Source organism: Oncorhynchus clarkii, chromosome 6 (genome assembly GCF_045791955.1).
Source record: "Oncorhynchus clarkii lewisi isolate Uvic-CL-2024 chromosome 6, UVic_Ocla_1.0, whole genome shotgun sequence".
In the NCBI taxonomy this organism is placed as follows: domain Eukaryota; kingdom Metazoa; phylum Chordata; class Actinopteri; order Salmoniformes; family Salmonidae; genus Oncorhynchus; species Oncorhynchus clarkii.
Genome location: NC_092152.1, coordinates 20,564,079 through 20,581,849, shown reverse-complemented (window position 1 = coordinate 20,581,849; position 17,771 = coordinate 20,564,079). Strand labels below are relative to the sequence as shown.

The following is a 17,771-nucleotide window of genomic DNA, read 5'->3' as shown; positions in this document are numbered from 1 at the left end:
TTTTGATTACACAACCACCATATACAGTAAGGCCGGAGAGATCCGGGCTTCTGATCACATGATTTAAGGTTACATAAAATTGAATTTCCAACTCTACAACTGCAGAATTACATACATCTCTATGGGCATGCAAACAATATCATAATATTACTTCACCTAATCCACTCACAATAAAGATGATTTTTTCACCACATGAACTGAAACTACAATTCATTTTAGTAATATTTATTTAACATTTTACTCCTAGGCAGAATCTAATCACCACTCTTTGAAGTTTGGCAGAAATATGTAAATACTGACATTAAACTTAAGGTATAGTTTAATTCATGGATCTCTACAAAGCATTTCAGTGAACAATACTGTTTATGTTCATCTACATATTTCCTGCCTACACCTCCATTTTACAATGAGTAATACAAGAGAAAAGACCTTTATATACATGAAGGCAGGGAACAAGAATATCAAACAGGTCAAATATTAAAGTCTCCATTCCCTGTAGGGACCTTGTCTGCATCAGCATACGCCTGGTACTGTAGCTTATGGTGCTTCTGTGGACATAGTAACATTAGAGTTGTAGAGAACACAGAAAATGCCTTAAGACTGCAGTTCTTGTTTGATGTAAATATCTACTCTAGAGGGTAGCAGTATTGGGGTACTTTGGATTGAAGATACATTTGTGTAAATCTCCTGCTGGGCCATGAAGCCTATGCCGCACTGACTAGGATGCCACATAATGGCAGGGATGAGATGTCATTCCACTAATAATTACACAATCATCCCTTATTATTATGACTTTCATCTACCTGATATTTATACAATGTCATGTCATAACTGATCATCTTAAAGCTGGAATCCTTATTGGTGAAGCAGCCACACCATTTGCGATATTACAACAAAGAAGTTACTGCAAACAACAAACTGTTTTTTCAACTCTGACATCATTTAACACATCATAGAAGAGTACTGCATTTTTTTTTTTACCATGCTACGTGATGCTCCTCATCTCGGCAACAAAAACAAAAACGGTGCTGGTGTGGCCATTGGCACCGTTTTCATCTTTAATTCACATCCTCTACAGTAGTCCTGCAGATTTGTCCCGTGATGTGAAGTATCTTCCTCTCATATTGCTCCATTTGGAAGCTAACACATTTGGACTGCACTCCCGCACTCTCACAAAATTTGATGGTCACTTTTCCTGGTACCAACAATGGTTCCTTGAACTCTGCGGTGACAGAGATGGGGGCTCTAATGGCATCAACTCCTGTGGAATCAATGGATGTTTGGAGAATATCAATCAAGGTGCTAGATTGAGGATAAATAAAGTATGGACAGCAACAACAAAAAAATACTATTTGAGCCACCATCATTTTGCTTATAAATAATTCAGTTTTGAGGTAGAATCACTAGAAAAGCTACTTTACCTTTGTGCTTTTCAATTTCAGCCAAGCATTTAGACAGCATCCATAGACTAGGAGTTGGGGTACATCTGCAGCCCAAGAGTTTAGCAGGAAGAGTTAGGAGACAACGTGGAGAGTAGTCAGAGAAAGCCCACACAAACTTCAGTCCTGTAGTCCAGGGAACATTGATATCCACCGCCTTCACGTCATCTGGCTCTGATGTGTCCATGTGACCTGTCAAAGTGTAAGAAAATATATTGGTTTATGATGTGGGTTCTGTGCTATTCAAACTTGAATAGAACAATTTCATTCAACTTCCTCAGGTTTGTTGACTGGTGGCAAAATGTAGAATTAATTAACTTAAGTATTGGTCTACTCACCATCATACCACTCAGGTTTAGGTTGTGTGTTTGGTGTTCGGCCTCTGTCCTGGGAGAGCATTGTCAAAACACTCTCCCATACTGGCTGGTCAGTGTGTGAAATGGCAGTTAAAGAAATGTCAACCTCCACCCCATCTTCAACGACCCTGTACTCTAACACACGAGCCTGCAACTTGAAGGGTCCCTTCTTCAGCTCATCTATTGGCTGCCATGTTCTCAAACTCTGACGTACCCGGACTAGACCTAAGGAAACAATGTATTGAAGTGGGGGGATTTTGTATGAACTACACATCTGGCTGAATTGAATTAATATATTCTACAGAAATGTAGGAAGAAAACTGAGTACCTTGAGTGTTGACATTTGGATGGCCTTCAAAGACATGCAATACCCAGCCAGCAGAGGATGTGTTACTTACCCAGAGGGCTCAATCTGAACTTCTCAGCAGATATTAATATGTCAAGCATCCGCAGACAGAGGGTGTCTGGGTAACACAGAGGGATATCCCTGAACTCAATGTCTGGGTAGTCCCAGCCATATCCAGCTGCACTACAGAACCTCCTCAGTAGATCCTTGTTGAACCTTAGAGAGAAAAAAGTACAGCACATAGGAGATAATTGGTCCAAATGTGAACAAATAAACAACCATCTTTGTAAGGCAGTGTTGTTTGAAATTATTATAATAAAAGCAAACCATAGCACTAAAACAAATTGGACTGCTACATTGTCAAGCGCAATCAGTTTACCTGCAGTTAAAGATGGTGAAGGCAACTTCACCTTTGACATCTCTATCGCAAAAGTACAAATGCCCCTGTCTTTTGATAAGAGCTCTGAATACATATCTGAGAAAAAGGTAGGCAAAACTTGGAATCCTCTGACGACTGTCAAACACCACATTAGCTTTCAGTAGTTTATAAGAGCAATAAATGTTGGCGTAAAGAAAATATATGGCACACGCTGGGAGCCCAGCAATGAAAACGTTGGTCATAATATTTTCCATTTTCAAGTATTACATGAGATGCATCCACCGACTCTATTGTACTTGGTCACTAATATGTACTATACTGTTATAGGAAGGCCTCCTCGGGAGAACGAGTGCTAGTTGCCCTTGTGCTGAAGTTTGCAGCTAGTTCGAGAGTACACTGCCATGCCATTGATACACGGCAATTAAAAAACAAAAAACATCGCCAACATGCACACAATTTTGTATTTAACAAATATATTCCTAATCAAGTCACTTTGGTCTCCTTACTGCACTTTTGACACTTTCAACCATGATCAAAACGAAAGTTGTGAAGTAAGGAGTGCGTTATGGGACAAAACAATACAACGCAAAATGTAATGTCGTTGGGTAATATCAGTTATTGATATGAACAAACTCAAAATGTGTTGATATTTAAAACATCTTTATTTTTTTCAAGTAATTGATTGAAAGATACTGAGAAAAAAAGTCATACATAATTAAGTTGTCTACATGAGACACAAAATATATATCCCGATTTATGGCGTTTATGTCTGTTCAAATTATGTACATTTAACATTTTGTCCAGGAAGGTGTGAAGAAAAATACACTTTTTGCAACATAAGATTACAATATGTTAACAGCAACATGCATGCCATAATCAGCACTGTGACGCAATCACAGTTTCATATTAGGAGAAAGAAAGTTTAATTAAATTGCATGCTCAAAGTAAATTATCCTTTGACATTGTAGAAATCATCCAGCAGCAACATGCTTTGGACTGCTTTGTGTAAACATCATTGACTAACCGGTGTCTTTGAAAGAAACTGAATGGCGTAAAGGAGTAAACACTGACTGTTCCTGCATCTGAACTGTTACTCAGTCTGACCATGTAAAGTGGGAATAAATAAAAAGGAAATCAAATGTAATGCTGATTCTTTGTGATACAACACGTGTGTGTGTGTGTGTGTGTGTGTGTGTGTAATCTTCTTTGTTGTGCATGTAGGGTTTCTCCTTCAGGAATCATGGAGACATCCCCATGAGCCCTGAAAATGTCTTCTCTTAGTTCAACATCCAGATTCAGTCAAGTCTTCGCTTCAGCCAAACAGCAGCAACAACACAATGCAGACCGAATTGACAGCAATCAAGGGCACTGCAAGATGAGAGAAAATATGATGAAAAATGCCACAAACCAGTCTCAGTTCAGTTAGGTCAACATCATAAAAGTGTTTATAGAAAACAAGAAAAATCTATTAAAAAAAAATGCATGCAGAACGATGTTTGATATTTATAAATGGTATTGATTTTTCAGTCATACCTCTCATTACTGTTCTCACAGAGCGGACAAGGTTCATTAGCTGCACTTTAATGCCCGGTTCATCACCAAATCCCCCAATACTTTGGTCCACACCCCAGCCAACTAAGTTAGAAGGAACAAAACAATTACATTAATGCAAACAAAAATGACCCTGGCCATGAGGCAGATCAACGTATCTGTACGCTTTTCTAACTCATTATACTGGTGTAGTTAGCTAGCTAATTTAGCGGTAACGCCAAATTATCCTAAAATGACTCATATCAACCAAATATCGTTACTTTCTTGCTTCCCTGTCTAGCTAGCAAGCAAGCAAGCAAATCATTGTTGAAAGTAATGTTAGACCAAATGTGTAGACGGCCACTTACTTTTACTTAAAAATCTTTCTTCGTGCAATACGGCGACAGCATTTACACACAAAATCACCGCTTGAATAAGGGAGTATAATGTAAACGCCATATCTGTAACGTGTTAGCTGACGTTAGCAGCTTCAAGTATTTCCTTATGACGTTGCCTAAATGTATGGCATCATGAGAAGAACAAATTGAACGGGCAGTTCGAAAGCGTGACTTTCTTGACGGAATACAAAAGTGGGTGCCCAACAGTAAATGACCAATGTAATACCAATACTGTATAATCATAATCCATACTCATGTCCAAAGGGGTAGCATTTTGTGACTATTGATTTAATGTGGTAAGTGCTTGAAAACGTTGCAGTTGAACTAGCTAACATTCCTGAGAGGTTATTGATGTATCTAGCCAGACACACCACTGGAAGGCTATCTCCGTTAATAACACCTCAATATCTCCTTTATTTGCACTTGATTTACTAGAAAGGTAAAGGCATATTCCCAGAAGTTACATTTCTGTAGATGAGAAAAGGTAAACATGAGTACACCACTGTAGACCACTGAGATCAGTGGTAAACATTCTTGTTAATAAAGATGGAAAGAAACACATGGGCATCATGAGAATAAAAATCTTTATTAGTGTTTTATGAAGTCTGCATAATATGCCACACGCCTGAGAAGCATATGGTCAGAAAAAAAACCTGCTCTATCAATAACGCCCTCTACTGGTAAAACTGAGAACTACTGTACTGACTGTTTTGCAAATATTTGACTGTTAAATACACACTACTGTATAATGTACGTCTGGTCCACTTCAGATTTGTTATGTACTCTCTTCACATTCATATATTGTAGGCCAATGGTACAAGGATTCAACACTGGACCTTAACACATGGTTCAGTTCCCCAAATCCAAACTCACTAGTTGCACTTACAAAGTACAATCACTAGTGCCGTAAGGTTAATAGATGAATAACATCAATAAAGGAGATGGGAGAAAATAGATGTTAAAAGAAATCTTGCAATAGCCACAAAATGACAATGTCAGACTGCAAGCTCAGTCTTGTTGTACATACTGTATTTTATAGACAAGAACAAATACAATGCACACTAATACAGAAAATATGTCCCAGTGTGCAGTTTCATTTCTCTCTTCCTTTTGTGATGTAAGAACATAGAATACTGCCAAGTTTCTGTAACATTTAGCTAAAAAATAAATCACTTTTTTTGGTTGACCACTGTTTTATGGTGGACCTTTTTATCCTTTACTGAGCACCAAACAGCTTCCAGAAATCAAATGTGTTTCAAGAGTGAAGAGATGAATGAGTCAAAAGAAGTTTATACAACATTCCTCAGTCACATAACCCATCCATACATTGCAGGAAAGCAGATATCATGTTACAGGCATTTATGCTTTGATTTGTGTACTTCTGATGCACCAAGTTTATTCTTTTAAAGAGACAGAAACTGTCTACATAACATGGGGCTGTGTTTTTCTTACCAAGGCAAGGGCTTAAATTGGATTCAAGTTGAACCTTAAAAAAAACACAAAAAACCCACTAATGATCCATGCTCACCATGTCACTTAAAAAGAGACAGTCTTGAAAATATTAACTTTAATAAAAAGTGAACGACAGAAGTTGAATTATATTTATATATAAAAATACATGAGAATACAAAAAAGTAGCAAAAGAAAGGGGATATAGGCTAAAAACAATATAGAATGAAATTCATTGATACCTTCCATTCTCCAAGTGAAATAACTTTTTAACAATTCACCTCGAGAGACCTGGACACCAAGTGAGACATCAAAAAAAGATTTTACAGCTGATATTCTCTGGTCCTTGCCCGTTGCATCCAAACCTAACAGAGCCTAGAATTCACTAGCCTGCATCTGAGGCGGTGTGGTCCAAATGAAAACACGGGCTACCTATAATTACATTGGAGGTGCCATATAATGACAGAGCTAAAATGTATGTCAACTACAGCCGGATTGATTTCGCAGCTTGTTTAGTTTTTTTTGCTAAACATTCCTATATGTCCATTAAGAGGTGTCTTACAACGACACATCTGGAATTTAAAAAAAATACATTTTGACAAAAGGGTAGAGTTAATTAGGTAAATTAAACAATTACATTTTAAAAACATAATTGAGCATTTCCCTTCGAGGAGAAAGCGACAAATGCCATCTTCATTTCTTAACCACACTAACTCCCCAGACAAAAACAGATGGGTCCATGTTTCCCAGAGAAAAGTTACCTCATGGCCAAAAAGATGGATGGATGAGTTGAACCAAAATTCATTTAGCATTCACGCTTGTGTTACTTATACAAGCATTCTCCAATACTGAGAAACTATTTGTAAAATATTTTTTGGTATTTCCACTGCCTCCAATAACTCATACCTGGACTTTAAAAATCAATATACATTTTATTTGCACCACAAATAGATCTAATATTAAGGATTTGGGGGAAAGCAATTTAACAAAGATGGGTAACAAAGTGCCTAATTCTATTCTGAAAAGTATGTCTTGCTGTGTGTGTGTGTGTTTAGACAGGGACGTGGAGCTAGGCCACAAATACTATGAAGTATGTTAATAGCAGAAATTATTTCTGCAGCTTTTTTTCATGATAGGACTTGCAAGTTAGAATTTGATGATCTTTGAGTGGGCGACGTTTTGGGTCGTTTTCTAGCATTATGACATACTGGAGCAGCGTACAGAAGGGGAACCCATCTGAGTCAACACTTTGTCCAGCCATTGGAGAGGTCCATTCAAATGCAGTTCAATCCAGCAGGGAGTGCTCGTGACAGTCTGCCGTCTAGTAGACAAAAAGACAACAATGACAAATTGGTGAAATCACTCAGCATGCAAGCACAGGAATGTCACCAAAAAACAAAGAATAGCCTGAACCTCTCTTGACTTCTTCCATAACAGAAGTATTGTTTAAGAGGGACAAATCACATTTGAATACCCATCCCAACTCCTTAAACATTCCAAAGTTTCTACAAATACAGAAAAATGGATCATTAGCAGGCTAATGTTTTTTTTAAATATATGCCAATGATTACATTAATATTACTGTCTTCCTCCAACTATTCATCTTCTACTAACTATGCCATTGTGTACAACTGAAAGAATAAAAAGTAACAAGTCGGTCATCATGCTTGCCTGTATTCAGCCCCCCAGCCTTTGACAAAACTCATGCGGATGGTGCACATCCTGGTGAGCTGGTACACAGCCTCAAAGCCCTGGTTCACGGACTGGGCCAGCAGGGCGGCAAACTCCTGGTTGTTGAAGATCTTCAGGTTACAACCTGAGGGGCATTGGAAGGAGAGGGTCAGTTGAGACATTAGAAATGATTTCACTAGTCAAATAAGCAGGGGTGTAAAGTACTGAAGTAAAAATATTTTAAAGTACTACTTAAGTAGTTTTGGGGGTATCTGTACTTTACTATTGATATTTTTCACATTTCTAAAAAAAATAGTGTACTTTTTACTCCATACATTTGACCTGACACCCAAAAGTACTCGTTGTATTTTGAATGCTTAGCAGGACAGGAAAATGGTCCAATTCACACACTTACCAATCCAACACATGGTCATCCCTTCTGCCTCTGATCTGGCGGAATCACTAAACACAAATGCATCTTTTCTATGGGTTCCCGAGTGGCGCAGCGGTCTAAGGCACTGCATCTCAATGCTAGAGGCGTCACTACAGACACCCTGGTTTGAATCCAGGCTGTATCACAACCGGCCGTGATTGGGAGTCAATTGGGCGGCGCAAAATTAGCCCAGCGTCGTCCGGGTTTGGCCGGTGTAGGCCGTCATTGTAAATAAGAATTTGTTCTTAACTGACTTGCCTAGTAAAATAAAATGGTAAATAAAATAAAAAATGTTTTTTTTTGTAAATGATATCGGAGTGTTGGAGTGTGCCCCTGGCTATCCATACATTTTAAAATGCCGCCTGCTTCGCTTGATAGAAGGAATTTTAAATTATTTTTTACTTAAGTATATTTAGAACCAAATCCTTACTTTTACTCAAGTAGTTTTTTTACTGGGTGACTTTTACTTGAGTAACTTTCTATTAAAAAGGCATCTATATTTTTACTCAAGTATGACAATTGGGTACTCCATCACTGCAAATAGTACATTTTGTTCAGATATTTATTTTGACTATTTAAAAAAAAAAAAAAGTTGAAACTTGGGAACTGGCTTGGGAGAGAGGTGCCGCTCAGCCTGCGCGACTTGGGAGAGAGGTGCCGCGCAGCCTGCGCGACTTGGGAGAGAGGTGCCGCGCAGCCTGCGCGACTTGGGAGAGAGGTGCCGCGCAGCCTGCGCGACTTGGGAGAGAGGTGCCGCGCAACCTGCGCGACTTGGGAGAGAGGTGCCGCGCAGCCTGCGCGACTTGGGAGAGAGGTGCCGCGCAGCCTGCGTGACTTGGGAGAGAGGTGCCGCGCAGCCTGCGTGACTTGGGAGAGAGGTGCCGCGCAGCCTGCGTGACTTGGGAGAGAGGTGCCGCGCAGCCTGCGTGACTTGGGAGAGAGGTGCCGCGCAGCCTGCGTGACTTGGGAGAGAGGTGCCGCGCAGCCTGCGTGACTTGGGAGAGAGGTGCCGCTCAGCCTGCGTGGCTTGGGAGAGAGGTGCCGCTCAGCCTGCGTGGCTTGGGAGAGAGGTGCCGCTCAGCATGCGTGACTTGGGAGAGAGGTGCCGCTCAGCATGCGTGACTTGGGAGAGAGGTGCCGCTCAGCATGAGTGCAGCAGTGAAAGGGTCGGTGAGTTTGATATGAGGGAGACAAAGCTTAAAAACGATGTCTGAGTGAACCCTGAATACAGAAAATTAATGGTGAACTCTTCTGGACACAGTAGACTCCTCCTCATCACTCTACAATTCAGGTTCCCTCTAACATAATTTCAAGCTTTGTTTTACTATTGACAGTTACAGCTGATTTCGGGATTGTACAGTGCCTTCAGAAAGTATTCACACACCTTTCCCTTTTCCACATTCTGTAGTGGAATTTAAAATGGATTCAATTTAGATGTGTTTGTCACTGGCCTACACACAATACCCCATAATGTCAAAGTGGAATTGCTTTTCTAAATTCGTACAAATTAATTAAAAATGAAAATATGAAACGTCTTGAATCAATAAGTATTCAACCCCCTTTGTTATGACAAGCCTGAATAAGTTCAGGAGTAAAAATTAGCTTAACAAGTCACATAATAAGTTGCATGGACTCACTGTGTGCAATAAGTGTTTAACATGTTTTTTTATGACTACCTCGTCTCTGTACTCCACACATACAGATAATTCTAAGGTCCCTTAGTCGAGGAGTGAATTTCAAACACAGATTCAATCACAAAGACGAGTGAGGTAAAAAAAAAAAAAAACAGATATTCAATATCCCTTTGAGCATGGTGATGTCATTACACTTTGGATGTTGTATCAATACACCCAGTTACTACAAAGATACAGGTATCTTTCCTAACTTAGTTGCAGGAGGGGAAGGAAGCTGCCCAGGGACTTCACCATGAGAACAATGGGGACTTGAAAACAGTTGCAGAGTACCCCGGCTTCAACGCTCGTCAGATGTGGCAGGGCTTGCAAACTATTATGGACTACAAAGGGAAGCACAGCCGCGGTCTGCCCAGTGACGGAAGCCTACCGGAGGCTTTTAAGCTTGTTTCGAGGCAAGCAACACTGAAGCATGCACGAGAGCACTAGCTGTTCCGGACGACTGTGATCACACACTCCGTAGCTGATGTGAGCAAGATCTTTAAACAGGTCAACATTCACAAGGCCGCGGGGCCAGATGGATTACCAGGACGTGTAATCAGAGCATGCACGGAACAACTGGCAAGTGTCTTCACTGACATTTTCAACCTCTCCCTGACCGATTCTTGAATACTAACATGTTTCAAGCAGACCACCATGGTCCCTGTGCCCAAGAAAGCAAAGGCAACCTGCCTAAATGACTACCACCCTGTAACATGTCGTTAGCCATGAAGTGCTTTGAAAGGCTGGTCATGGCTCACATCAACACCATCATTCCGGAAACCCTAGACCCACTCCAATTGGCATACCGCCCCAATAGATCCACAGATGACGCAATCGCACTCCACACTGCCCTTTCCCACCTGAACAAAAGGAACACCATGTGAGAATGCTGTTCATTGACTACAGCTCAGCATTCAACTCCATAGTGCCCACAAAACTCATGACTATGCTAAGGACGCTGGGACTAATCACCTTCATCTGCAACTGGATCCTGGAGTTCCCGACGCCCCCCAGGTGGTAAGGGTAGTCAACAACATCTGCCACACTGATCCTCAACATAGGGGCCCCTCAGGGGAGGGTGCTTACTCCCCCTCCTGTACCCCGTTCCCCCATGACTGCGTGGCCAAGCATGACTTCAACACCATCATTAAGTTTGCTGATGACACAACGGTGGTAGGCCTGATCGACAACGATGAGACTGACCTCCTCCCTATAGGCAGAGACCTGACAGTGTGGTTGCAGGACAACAACCTCTCCCTCAACGTGAGCCAGACAAAGGAGTGATTGTGGACATGGACTATAGGAAAATGCCCTCAAAAGAGTTCCTTGGTGTACACATCACAAACAAACTATCATTGCTGAATGTCCTTTACCCTCAGGAGACTGAAAAGATTTGACCTGGGTTCCCAGATCCTCAAAAAGTTCTACAGCTGCACTATCCTGACCGGTTCATCACCGCCTGGTATGGCAATTGCTCGTCATCTGTCCGTAAGGCACTACAGAGGGTAGGGCGTATGGCCCAGTATATCACTGGGGCCAAGCTTACTGACATCCAGGACCAACACGTGTCAGAGGAAGGCCCAAAAATTGTCACTCCATTCACCCAAGTCATAGCCTGTACAAATTACCTCAACTGACCTGTATGCCCGCACATTTGACTCGGTACCGCATGTATATAGCCTCTGTAGGTATTTTACTGTGTGACTTTAAAAAAAAAAATTGTTTACTTTGATTGAAAAACAGCCCCAGAGCATTATTCCTCCTCCACCAACCTTTACAGTTGGCACTATGCATTGGGACAGGTAGCGTTTTCCTGGCACCCGCCAAACCCAGATTCATCCGTCAGACTTCAAAACCAGTCATTTGAAGGAATGTCCACCTAATTTTATATATATATGGTGTATAATGAGTAATCCAGGAATGTCACAAGTTAATCGACGAGAAAACTTTAGAAAATAGCAACTCTACATATCGCTATGACTACAATAAATGGCTAAATAACTTCCGGACACTAAGGTTCCGCGGAGCTCCTTCTCACCACTCTCAAGTATTTGAATACTAACATCCGTTCGGATATTCGAATAACCATGCCCATTCCTACTGGGCATCATGTAAGGACTGCAGAACAACACTGCTATCAGTTTTATATTGGCTGTAGAAACAAGTGGTTAGACTGACTAAATATGGAATCTAAACATGTGAAAAACATGTAATACTAAGTAATGATTATAGGAACACATGGAATATTAAAGAAATTGTGTTTGGCTAAATTACCTGGAGGAATTTTGCACACGGTTGCTGGGTGCCACCCATACCGCTGGTTGCAGTTTGGACTTTGAACAAAGATGGCGCTATCACTGAGACACTCAGCAAACACCTCACCACCAATATAATACAGCCTGACTCCTCGTCCTGTGGAAAATAATAGACAATTAGCATGAGTATTTCTGCTACAAAACATCTCTGTTCCTGGGCAAATCTGAATTGGCACCCTATTCATTTTAGCCATAGCCTTCAAAAGTCATGCACTATATAGGAAATAGTGTGCCGTTTGTGACATAGCCCCTGTTGTACCTATATGCCTCCTGGTCATCTCAACAGTGGCGTTCCTGTTGACATTGGAGAGCAGGCCCAGACAGAAACGCTCTGAGTTGGAAGGGTCTGTAAAACCGTCCACGGTCAGAGAGGGCTGCGAGGCGTGGAAGGTCTCTCCAACACGCTGGTTCAGCTCATAGTAAGCTATAGAGCACCAGAACGCAGGCTCAGAGTAGGTCACCGGCTGCAGGTCTGGGGGGAAAAAAAGTGAGATGTCATGATGAAAGACAACTACACAGGTTGACAGGCATAGACCAATGATCTCCAGAGTGGGCACTGGGCTATTTAAATTGTACTCAATGGATGTTTACACAGGCACCCCAAATTCTGATATTTTTCCCACTAATTGGTCTTCTGACGAATCACATTTTTTTCATCATGTCTTTTTCAGAGCTGGTCTCATTGGTCAAAATACCAATTAGTAACAAAACCAGAAATATCAGAATTGGGCTGCCTGTGTAAATGCAGTCAATGAGTTTAATCAAATTTGTTCAGATGATCAATTACTGGTCCTTCAGACGTCGAGCAGGTCTAAAAAGACAATTCTTCTTACCCATGCTATGATTGACAGGTGAGAGGGTGCCAGGGGACAAATCAGCAGGAGAACCTAACATGGGACAAAACAAAAAAAGTTGCATGGTCAGATTTATTTGTGCAAAGAATCTACCAAGATATTTAAATCAACAAATTTAAACTTGGCAAACATTTTTATTTTATGTTAGAACTTCTTATTTGAGGTAAGTGGAATATACCTGTGTCCATACTTTGATTCATCGGTTGATCACTGGCTTCCCCATCCTCACTTATGTATCCAGGTGGTGGCGTTTCTATAGTAACAGGGGAGGGAAAAATACTGATGAGCTGAAATGGATACCTCGTTATCGTGAATACCATTTGCATATCAACTCATGATAGATACACAAACCTGGTATGTAGTTATTTGGAGGCTCGATCCCTGCAGGAAAGTTTGTGTTCTCAGGTATGGAATGAGTGTAGTCATCCAATGGGGGCAGTTCTGTCAGAATTTCTGAGTGTCTTGGCACAAGGACAGGTGGCAGAACTAGAGGAAAGGTGGAGAAAATATTATTCAATGCCAAACAAAATTCAAAATAAGTGACATCTTTACAAAACATAGTTGAAGATTATACTAACACCACTTTTAGCCTCTCATACAAATATTTTTTCATGTTCAGAAATAAGAATGTCACAACTAGCTGTCAACATGGGCTTTGATGGCACCTACAAGTCAGCACACACACACTAGTGGTTCAAATGACAACCTACCTGGGGTCTCCACCCTCTGGTAGTGGTAGGGGTTGATGCAGACCTCATCCTTCTTGAGGTGGAAGGCGTACTCGCAGGCCTCGATGGCACGCAGCTCATGGTGGCTGTGCAGGTCGGGCCATCGCCACAAGCGGCAGTAGATGACATGAGGAAGACCCTTTCTGTGCGAGACCTGCAGGCGCCCATCCAGGGATCTGACAGGACAGGCAATGGAGGAAATAGGTGTGAAAAGTGAGTGCGAGGAAAGGAAGAAAAGGGGGAGGAATCGATAGGAGTAAGAAAAGGAGATGCATGTGGCCAGCAAAACAAAAGGTGGGGGTGTGGAGAGGGGAGGTGGGGTATGATGAAATGAGATGAGAATGATAGAGGGATGAATAGAATTTGTGCTCTCAATGTCCCTCACCCCCCTGGAATGATTAATTCCCACATCAAGGTTGTACAACAGTATGTAGCATAGGACAGTTGAGGATAGTCACCTGGTTTGGTCAGGGTAGCTGTATAGGCCTGAGGTATCCCACTGTTCTATCGTATTTGGTGTACTCAGTCCCCATATTTCAGAGCAATTGCTGTGCACAGAAAAACCAAACAACAAAACAAAAACAAAATGATAAACATGGGGCATGAGTCATTCAGAAATACCAGTATGGGTAATGTAAACATTAAAAGGCATCTTTTATTAGAGTCATTTTCAATCGGGTATTTCATTCTTTCAGTCTGGAACTGAAAAAAATAACCGTCAAATAAGAGAAGCCTTTTGACAGAATAAAGAAAAACAACAGCATAAGATGGGAGTACAGTAGTATACACAAACAAACATTATGCGAGACAAAAAAAAACATTTCTACTGTGGCATATCAAATTTTCGGAACAACTGAAACATTTCCACCACAGCTGTGTAGGTCGCAAGCAATTGACTTATCTTGAGACATTTAAGTAAACACAGAAGACACAAAATGGAACTAAAAGGAAAGGAGGGAGCAATCTTGGAAAAAAGTAAATTTCCAATTAACTACCCTCTATATTTCACTTTGTGATTGTAATGGACACGTAGAAAGGAATGATAAAAATAAACAACTCTAGAAATCAAATAAAAATGAAATGGGGAAATATGATGTGATAGTTGCTGCTCATACAATATCCTGACTTTAGAACTCAGAGCTAATATAGCCTACCTCTGAAGTGGGACTGAATCTAAACTATTGGCTAGGCCTATATACTGTGTTCTAAAAGCTGGAATAGGTTCTAAACTTCACTCTAATATATACACATGACATGTAGATTGGCAAATAGCATTAAACTTTAATTTCTTTGCAAGACCATCAATTATAGGCCTACACAATATATTTATTCCATCTGTCAAAAAGCTCTATACAAATTTACTCAGTGTCTAATAAACATACTAGACATCTGAACTGTTCTTAGCTAGTCATCATTGAACAAATAGGTATTTTACAGCACACAACATTTCCCAGAGAACATGTTCTACTCTAGGACATCAAGGTTAACTGGCTGATAAGGAATGTTCTCACCCTACACCCTCAGACAAATGTGATACAAGTACATAGCGGGAGGCTAAGTCAGTGTTTACAAAACAAACTGTTGCACCATTTCTGAGAGTCAATGTTAGACAAAGTAGAAGCCTATAAAATGTGAAAGAATTTGGGAGTTGCTAAGATCTCTATGTATTGGGATCTTGTATGTTACATGCTGTTTAAGGAAACATGAGGCGACAAGAGGGTTACCCGATACTAAATAATAATCTCCAGAAAACATACAGGAAACTGCCAAAATAAAGGAAACATTTGCATAAACGAGGGATACAAAGTATATTGAAAGCAGGGGCTTCCACACAGGTGTGGTTCCTGAATGAATTATGCAAGTAACATCCCATCATGCTAAGGGTCATGTGTAAAAATGCCCTGTTGCGTAATATTTTGTCTACCATTGCTAGAAGACATCTGTGACTCTGAAAGAGGGGTCTCAAAGGAGTGTTTAAAGGGTGAGTGTGTGTCAGTCACCAGATCTCACCCCAATTGAACACTTATGGGAAATTCTGGAGTGCAACCTGAGACAGGGTTTTCCACCACCAATAAAACACAAAATTACAGAATTTCTCATGGAAGAATTGTGTCGTATCCCTCCAATAGAGTTCCAGACACTTGTAGAACCTACGCCAAAGCGCACGGAGGCTGCTCTGGCGGCTCGTGATGGCCGAACGCCCCATATTAAGACAGTTTGTCTGCGTTTACACAGGCAGCCCAATTCTGATATTTATTTCACTAACTGGTCTTTTGAACAATCAGATCAGCTCTGAAAAAGATTGATGTTATTGGTCAAAAGACCAACTAGTGAAAAAGAATTGGGCTGCCTTTGCAAATACAGCCATAATGTTAGTGGAATTGGGCTGACTTTGTAAATGCAGCCATAATGATGGCATTTCCTTTAATTTGGCAGTTACCTGTAGGTTTCTGATGAATGGTCAACTGTTAATTCTACAGAACCATACAATGACTATAGGCAAACCCTAGCTCTGTTACCTGGCATGGGGCTATGGTTACTTACCTGGGGATGGTGACACACTTGGTGTTGCAGTTCTGGGTGGTGATGGCCTTCTCCAGCTCGTCCAGCTGTCCAGTCTTCTTCAGCTTCTTCACCAGGCTCTTGACAGCCTTCTCACACCACTTCTCCTCCTGGCCATTCTGCTCTCCACCCCCGGCACCACTGGCTGACTTCTTCCACCCCAGGAGCCTCTTAACTACCGGAGGGGTGAAAGGCAAGATGGAGGACATTTTGGTTGTAGCGAGGAGGAGTCTTTAGAGAACTCAAACACACACTGAGGCAGAGGGGACCTGGAGGAAGGGATGCACAGTTTAGCCCTTTCTCTGGTGTGGTCCCTCTGTTTCGTGAGGAATCACAGGGCTGGAGTGAGGAGGAACTGGATATGTGCAAAAGAGATGAGACACCTGAGGAGGTAAAAATCAAACACAGGAATTTAGTAATCAATGTCTAAATAAAAAAAATTGTGATAACGAGTGCATTCAATTGTGTGATGGGTGCATTTTAAATTGAATGGGTGGTCTTGAAAAACTTGTTAGATAAATCCCACCATCACATAATTTCATTAGCAACAACTGTAGTTACATAATATATCTAATAATAGAGGCGACTTGAGCACTCAGTGGACTGAATCACTAGCAGCAAGTAAACATAACATACCATTGTTTGCGAATAGACATATAGCCACAAAACAAACATTTCATACCAGTGTTGGTGGATGCTGTATAACACCACATCTTCATTATAAAGGTGGTTAGCTATCTACCGTGATATACTGTTGATAAACTCCATTGTTGGTTAATTTATATATTGCAGTTAGTACCAAGCTTAGCTACCTCGGCTAAGGGGCTAGTTAGCTCCATAGCTAGCTGATACTTTCAGGCCGGTTGGTTGATGATAGGCATTTTATCAGCAGTACAAATCTACTATTTAAGTTAGTTAAGTTTGCAATTATTTACTCATAAGGTAGCAAGCCATGAAAGGCTGCAGAAATGATTGAGTACATGACTCGTATGGTGGGATTACGTTATCGTCAATACCTTTTGTTGTGAAAACAACAATTACTGTAGCTAGCTAACGTTAGCCACCTAACTCAGGCTTTCAATACAGCTAAATGACTGGTTAGCTAACTTACAACGAAACAATGGTTTGATTGAGACATACAGCGCCATCATTGCCAGTTACAATAACAATCGTGTTTTTTATGTTAACACTAGAAGTGATAAATAAGCCAACTAACGTAAACTAGCGAGCCCAAATAAAAAAAATCTGGCTAACGTTAGCTTGCTAGCTGTCGTTAGCTAACAACATCAAAGTCGAGGGAAAATTAAAAGCATTGCATTACCCTGATGATGAAGCTCACGAGCTCTTCTCTGTGTAAAGATATGTGCAAAAGACAAAGTGGGAAACTCCTCAAAAACAAAGGGATACCTTAAAAAAAAAAAAAAACGATAAATGTAGCCGCTATTTCGACGAAAAGATTGTTGCCTTTTTTCAAATCTGATAACTAGCTAGCTGTTTAGCTTCACAAGCTATCAAGACCTGAACAAGAAACACACCCTAGCTGGCTAGCTGCATTCAGAATCGTAATCCCTCCTCTTATCACCTGATTGGATAAAACAAGACAATCATATTACTTTTGTAGAACGGATTGGTCGCCAG

The 17,771-nt window shown here is 40.9% G+C and overlaps 3 protein-coding genes across 7 annotated transcripts; all 3 read right to left on the bottom strand.

Moving 5' to 3' along the window:
- Window positions 1–213: 213 nt before the first annotated feature.
- On the bottom strand, window positions 214–3,102 carry LOC139410742 (uncharacterized). 2 transcript variants are annotated; one of them, XR_011634533.1, is made up of 6 exons: window positions 2,521–3,073; window positions 2,194–2,357; window positions 1,778–2,020; window positions 1,422–1,631; window positions 982–1,261; window positions 214–548 (listed from the first exon to the last, which is right to left on the bottom strand). XR_011634533.1 is itself a non-coding variant. In XM_071156197.1 (5 exons), the coding sequence occupies exons 1-5, from the start codon at window positions 2,772–2,774 to the stop codon at window positions 1,059–1,061; spliced, it is 1,074 nt and encodes a 357-aa protein (XP_071012298.1). In that variant the 5' UTR covers window positions 2,775–3,102; the 3' UTR covers window positions 214–1,058. The 2 variants fall into 2 exon arrangements, 1 of the variants encoding a protein (XP_071012298.1); XM_071156197.1 differs by having other exon boundaries at window positions 214–1,261; window positions 2,521–3,102.
- A 61-nt stretch (window positions 3,103–3,163) lies between these two features.
- Window positions 3,164–4,564, bottom strand: LOC139410741 (immediate early response 3-interacting protein 1). Its single transcript, XM_071156196.1, has 3 exons — window positions 4,419–4,564; window positions 4,054–4,155; window positions 3,164–3,888 (listed from the first exon to the last, which is right to left on the bottom strand). Exons 1-3 carry the CDS (start codon window positions 4,507–4,509, stop codon window positions 3,833–3,835), a joined length of 249 nt encoding a protein of 82 aa, XP_071012297.1. The 5' UTR covers window positions 4,510–4,564; the 3' UTR covers window positions 3,164–3,832.
- Window positions 4,565–5,018: 454 nt separating this feature from the next.
- LOC139410740 (mothers against decapentaplegic homolog 2) lies at window positions 5,019–17,701 on the bottom strand. 4 transcript variants are annotated; one of them, XM_071156192.1, is made up of 11 exons: window positions 17,455–17,701; window positions 16,116–16,402; window positions 14,030–14,119; window positions 13,554–13,747; window positions 13,195–13,329; window positions 13,022–13,096; window positions 12,823–12,876; window positions 12,249–12,461; window positions 11,949–12,086; window positions 7,569–7,713; window positions 5,019–7,218 (listed from the first exon to the last, which is right to left on the bottom strand). In XM_071156192.1, the coding sequence occupies exons 2-11, from the start codon at window positions 16,340–16,342 to the stop codon at window positions 7,095–7,097; spliced, it is 1,395 nt and encodes a 464-aa protein (XP_071012293.1). In that variant the 5' UTR covers window positions 16,343–16,402; window positions 17,455–17,701; the 3' UTR covers window positions 5,019–7,094. The 4 variants fall into 4 exon arrangements, with proteins under 4 accessions (XP_071012293.1, XP_071012292.1, XP_071012295.1 ...); XM_071156191.1 differs by having other exon boundaries at window positions 16,116–16,516; window positions 17,455–17,697; XM_071156194.1 differs by having other exon boundaries at window positions 13,034–13,096; window positions 17,455–17,689.
- Between the last annotated feature and the right edge of the window lie 70 nt (window positions 17,702–17,771).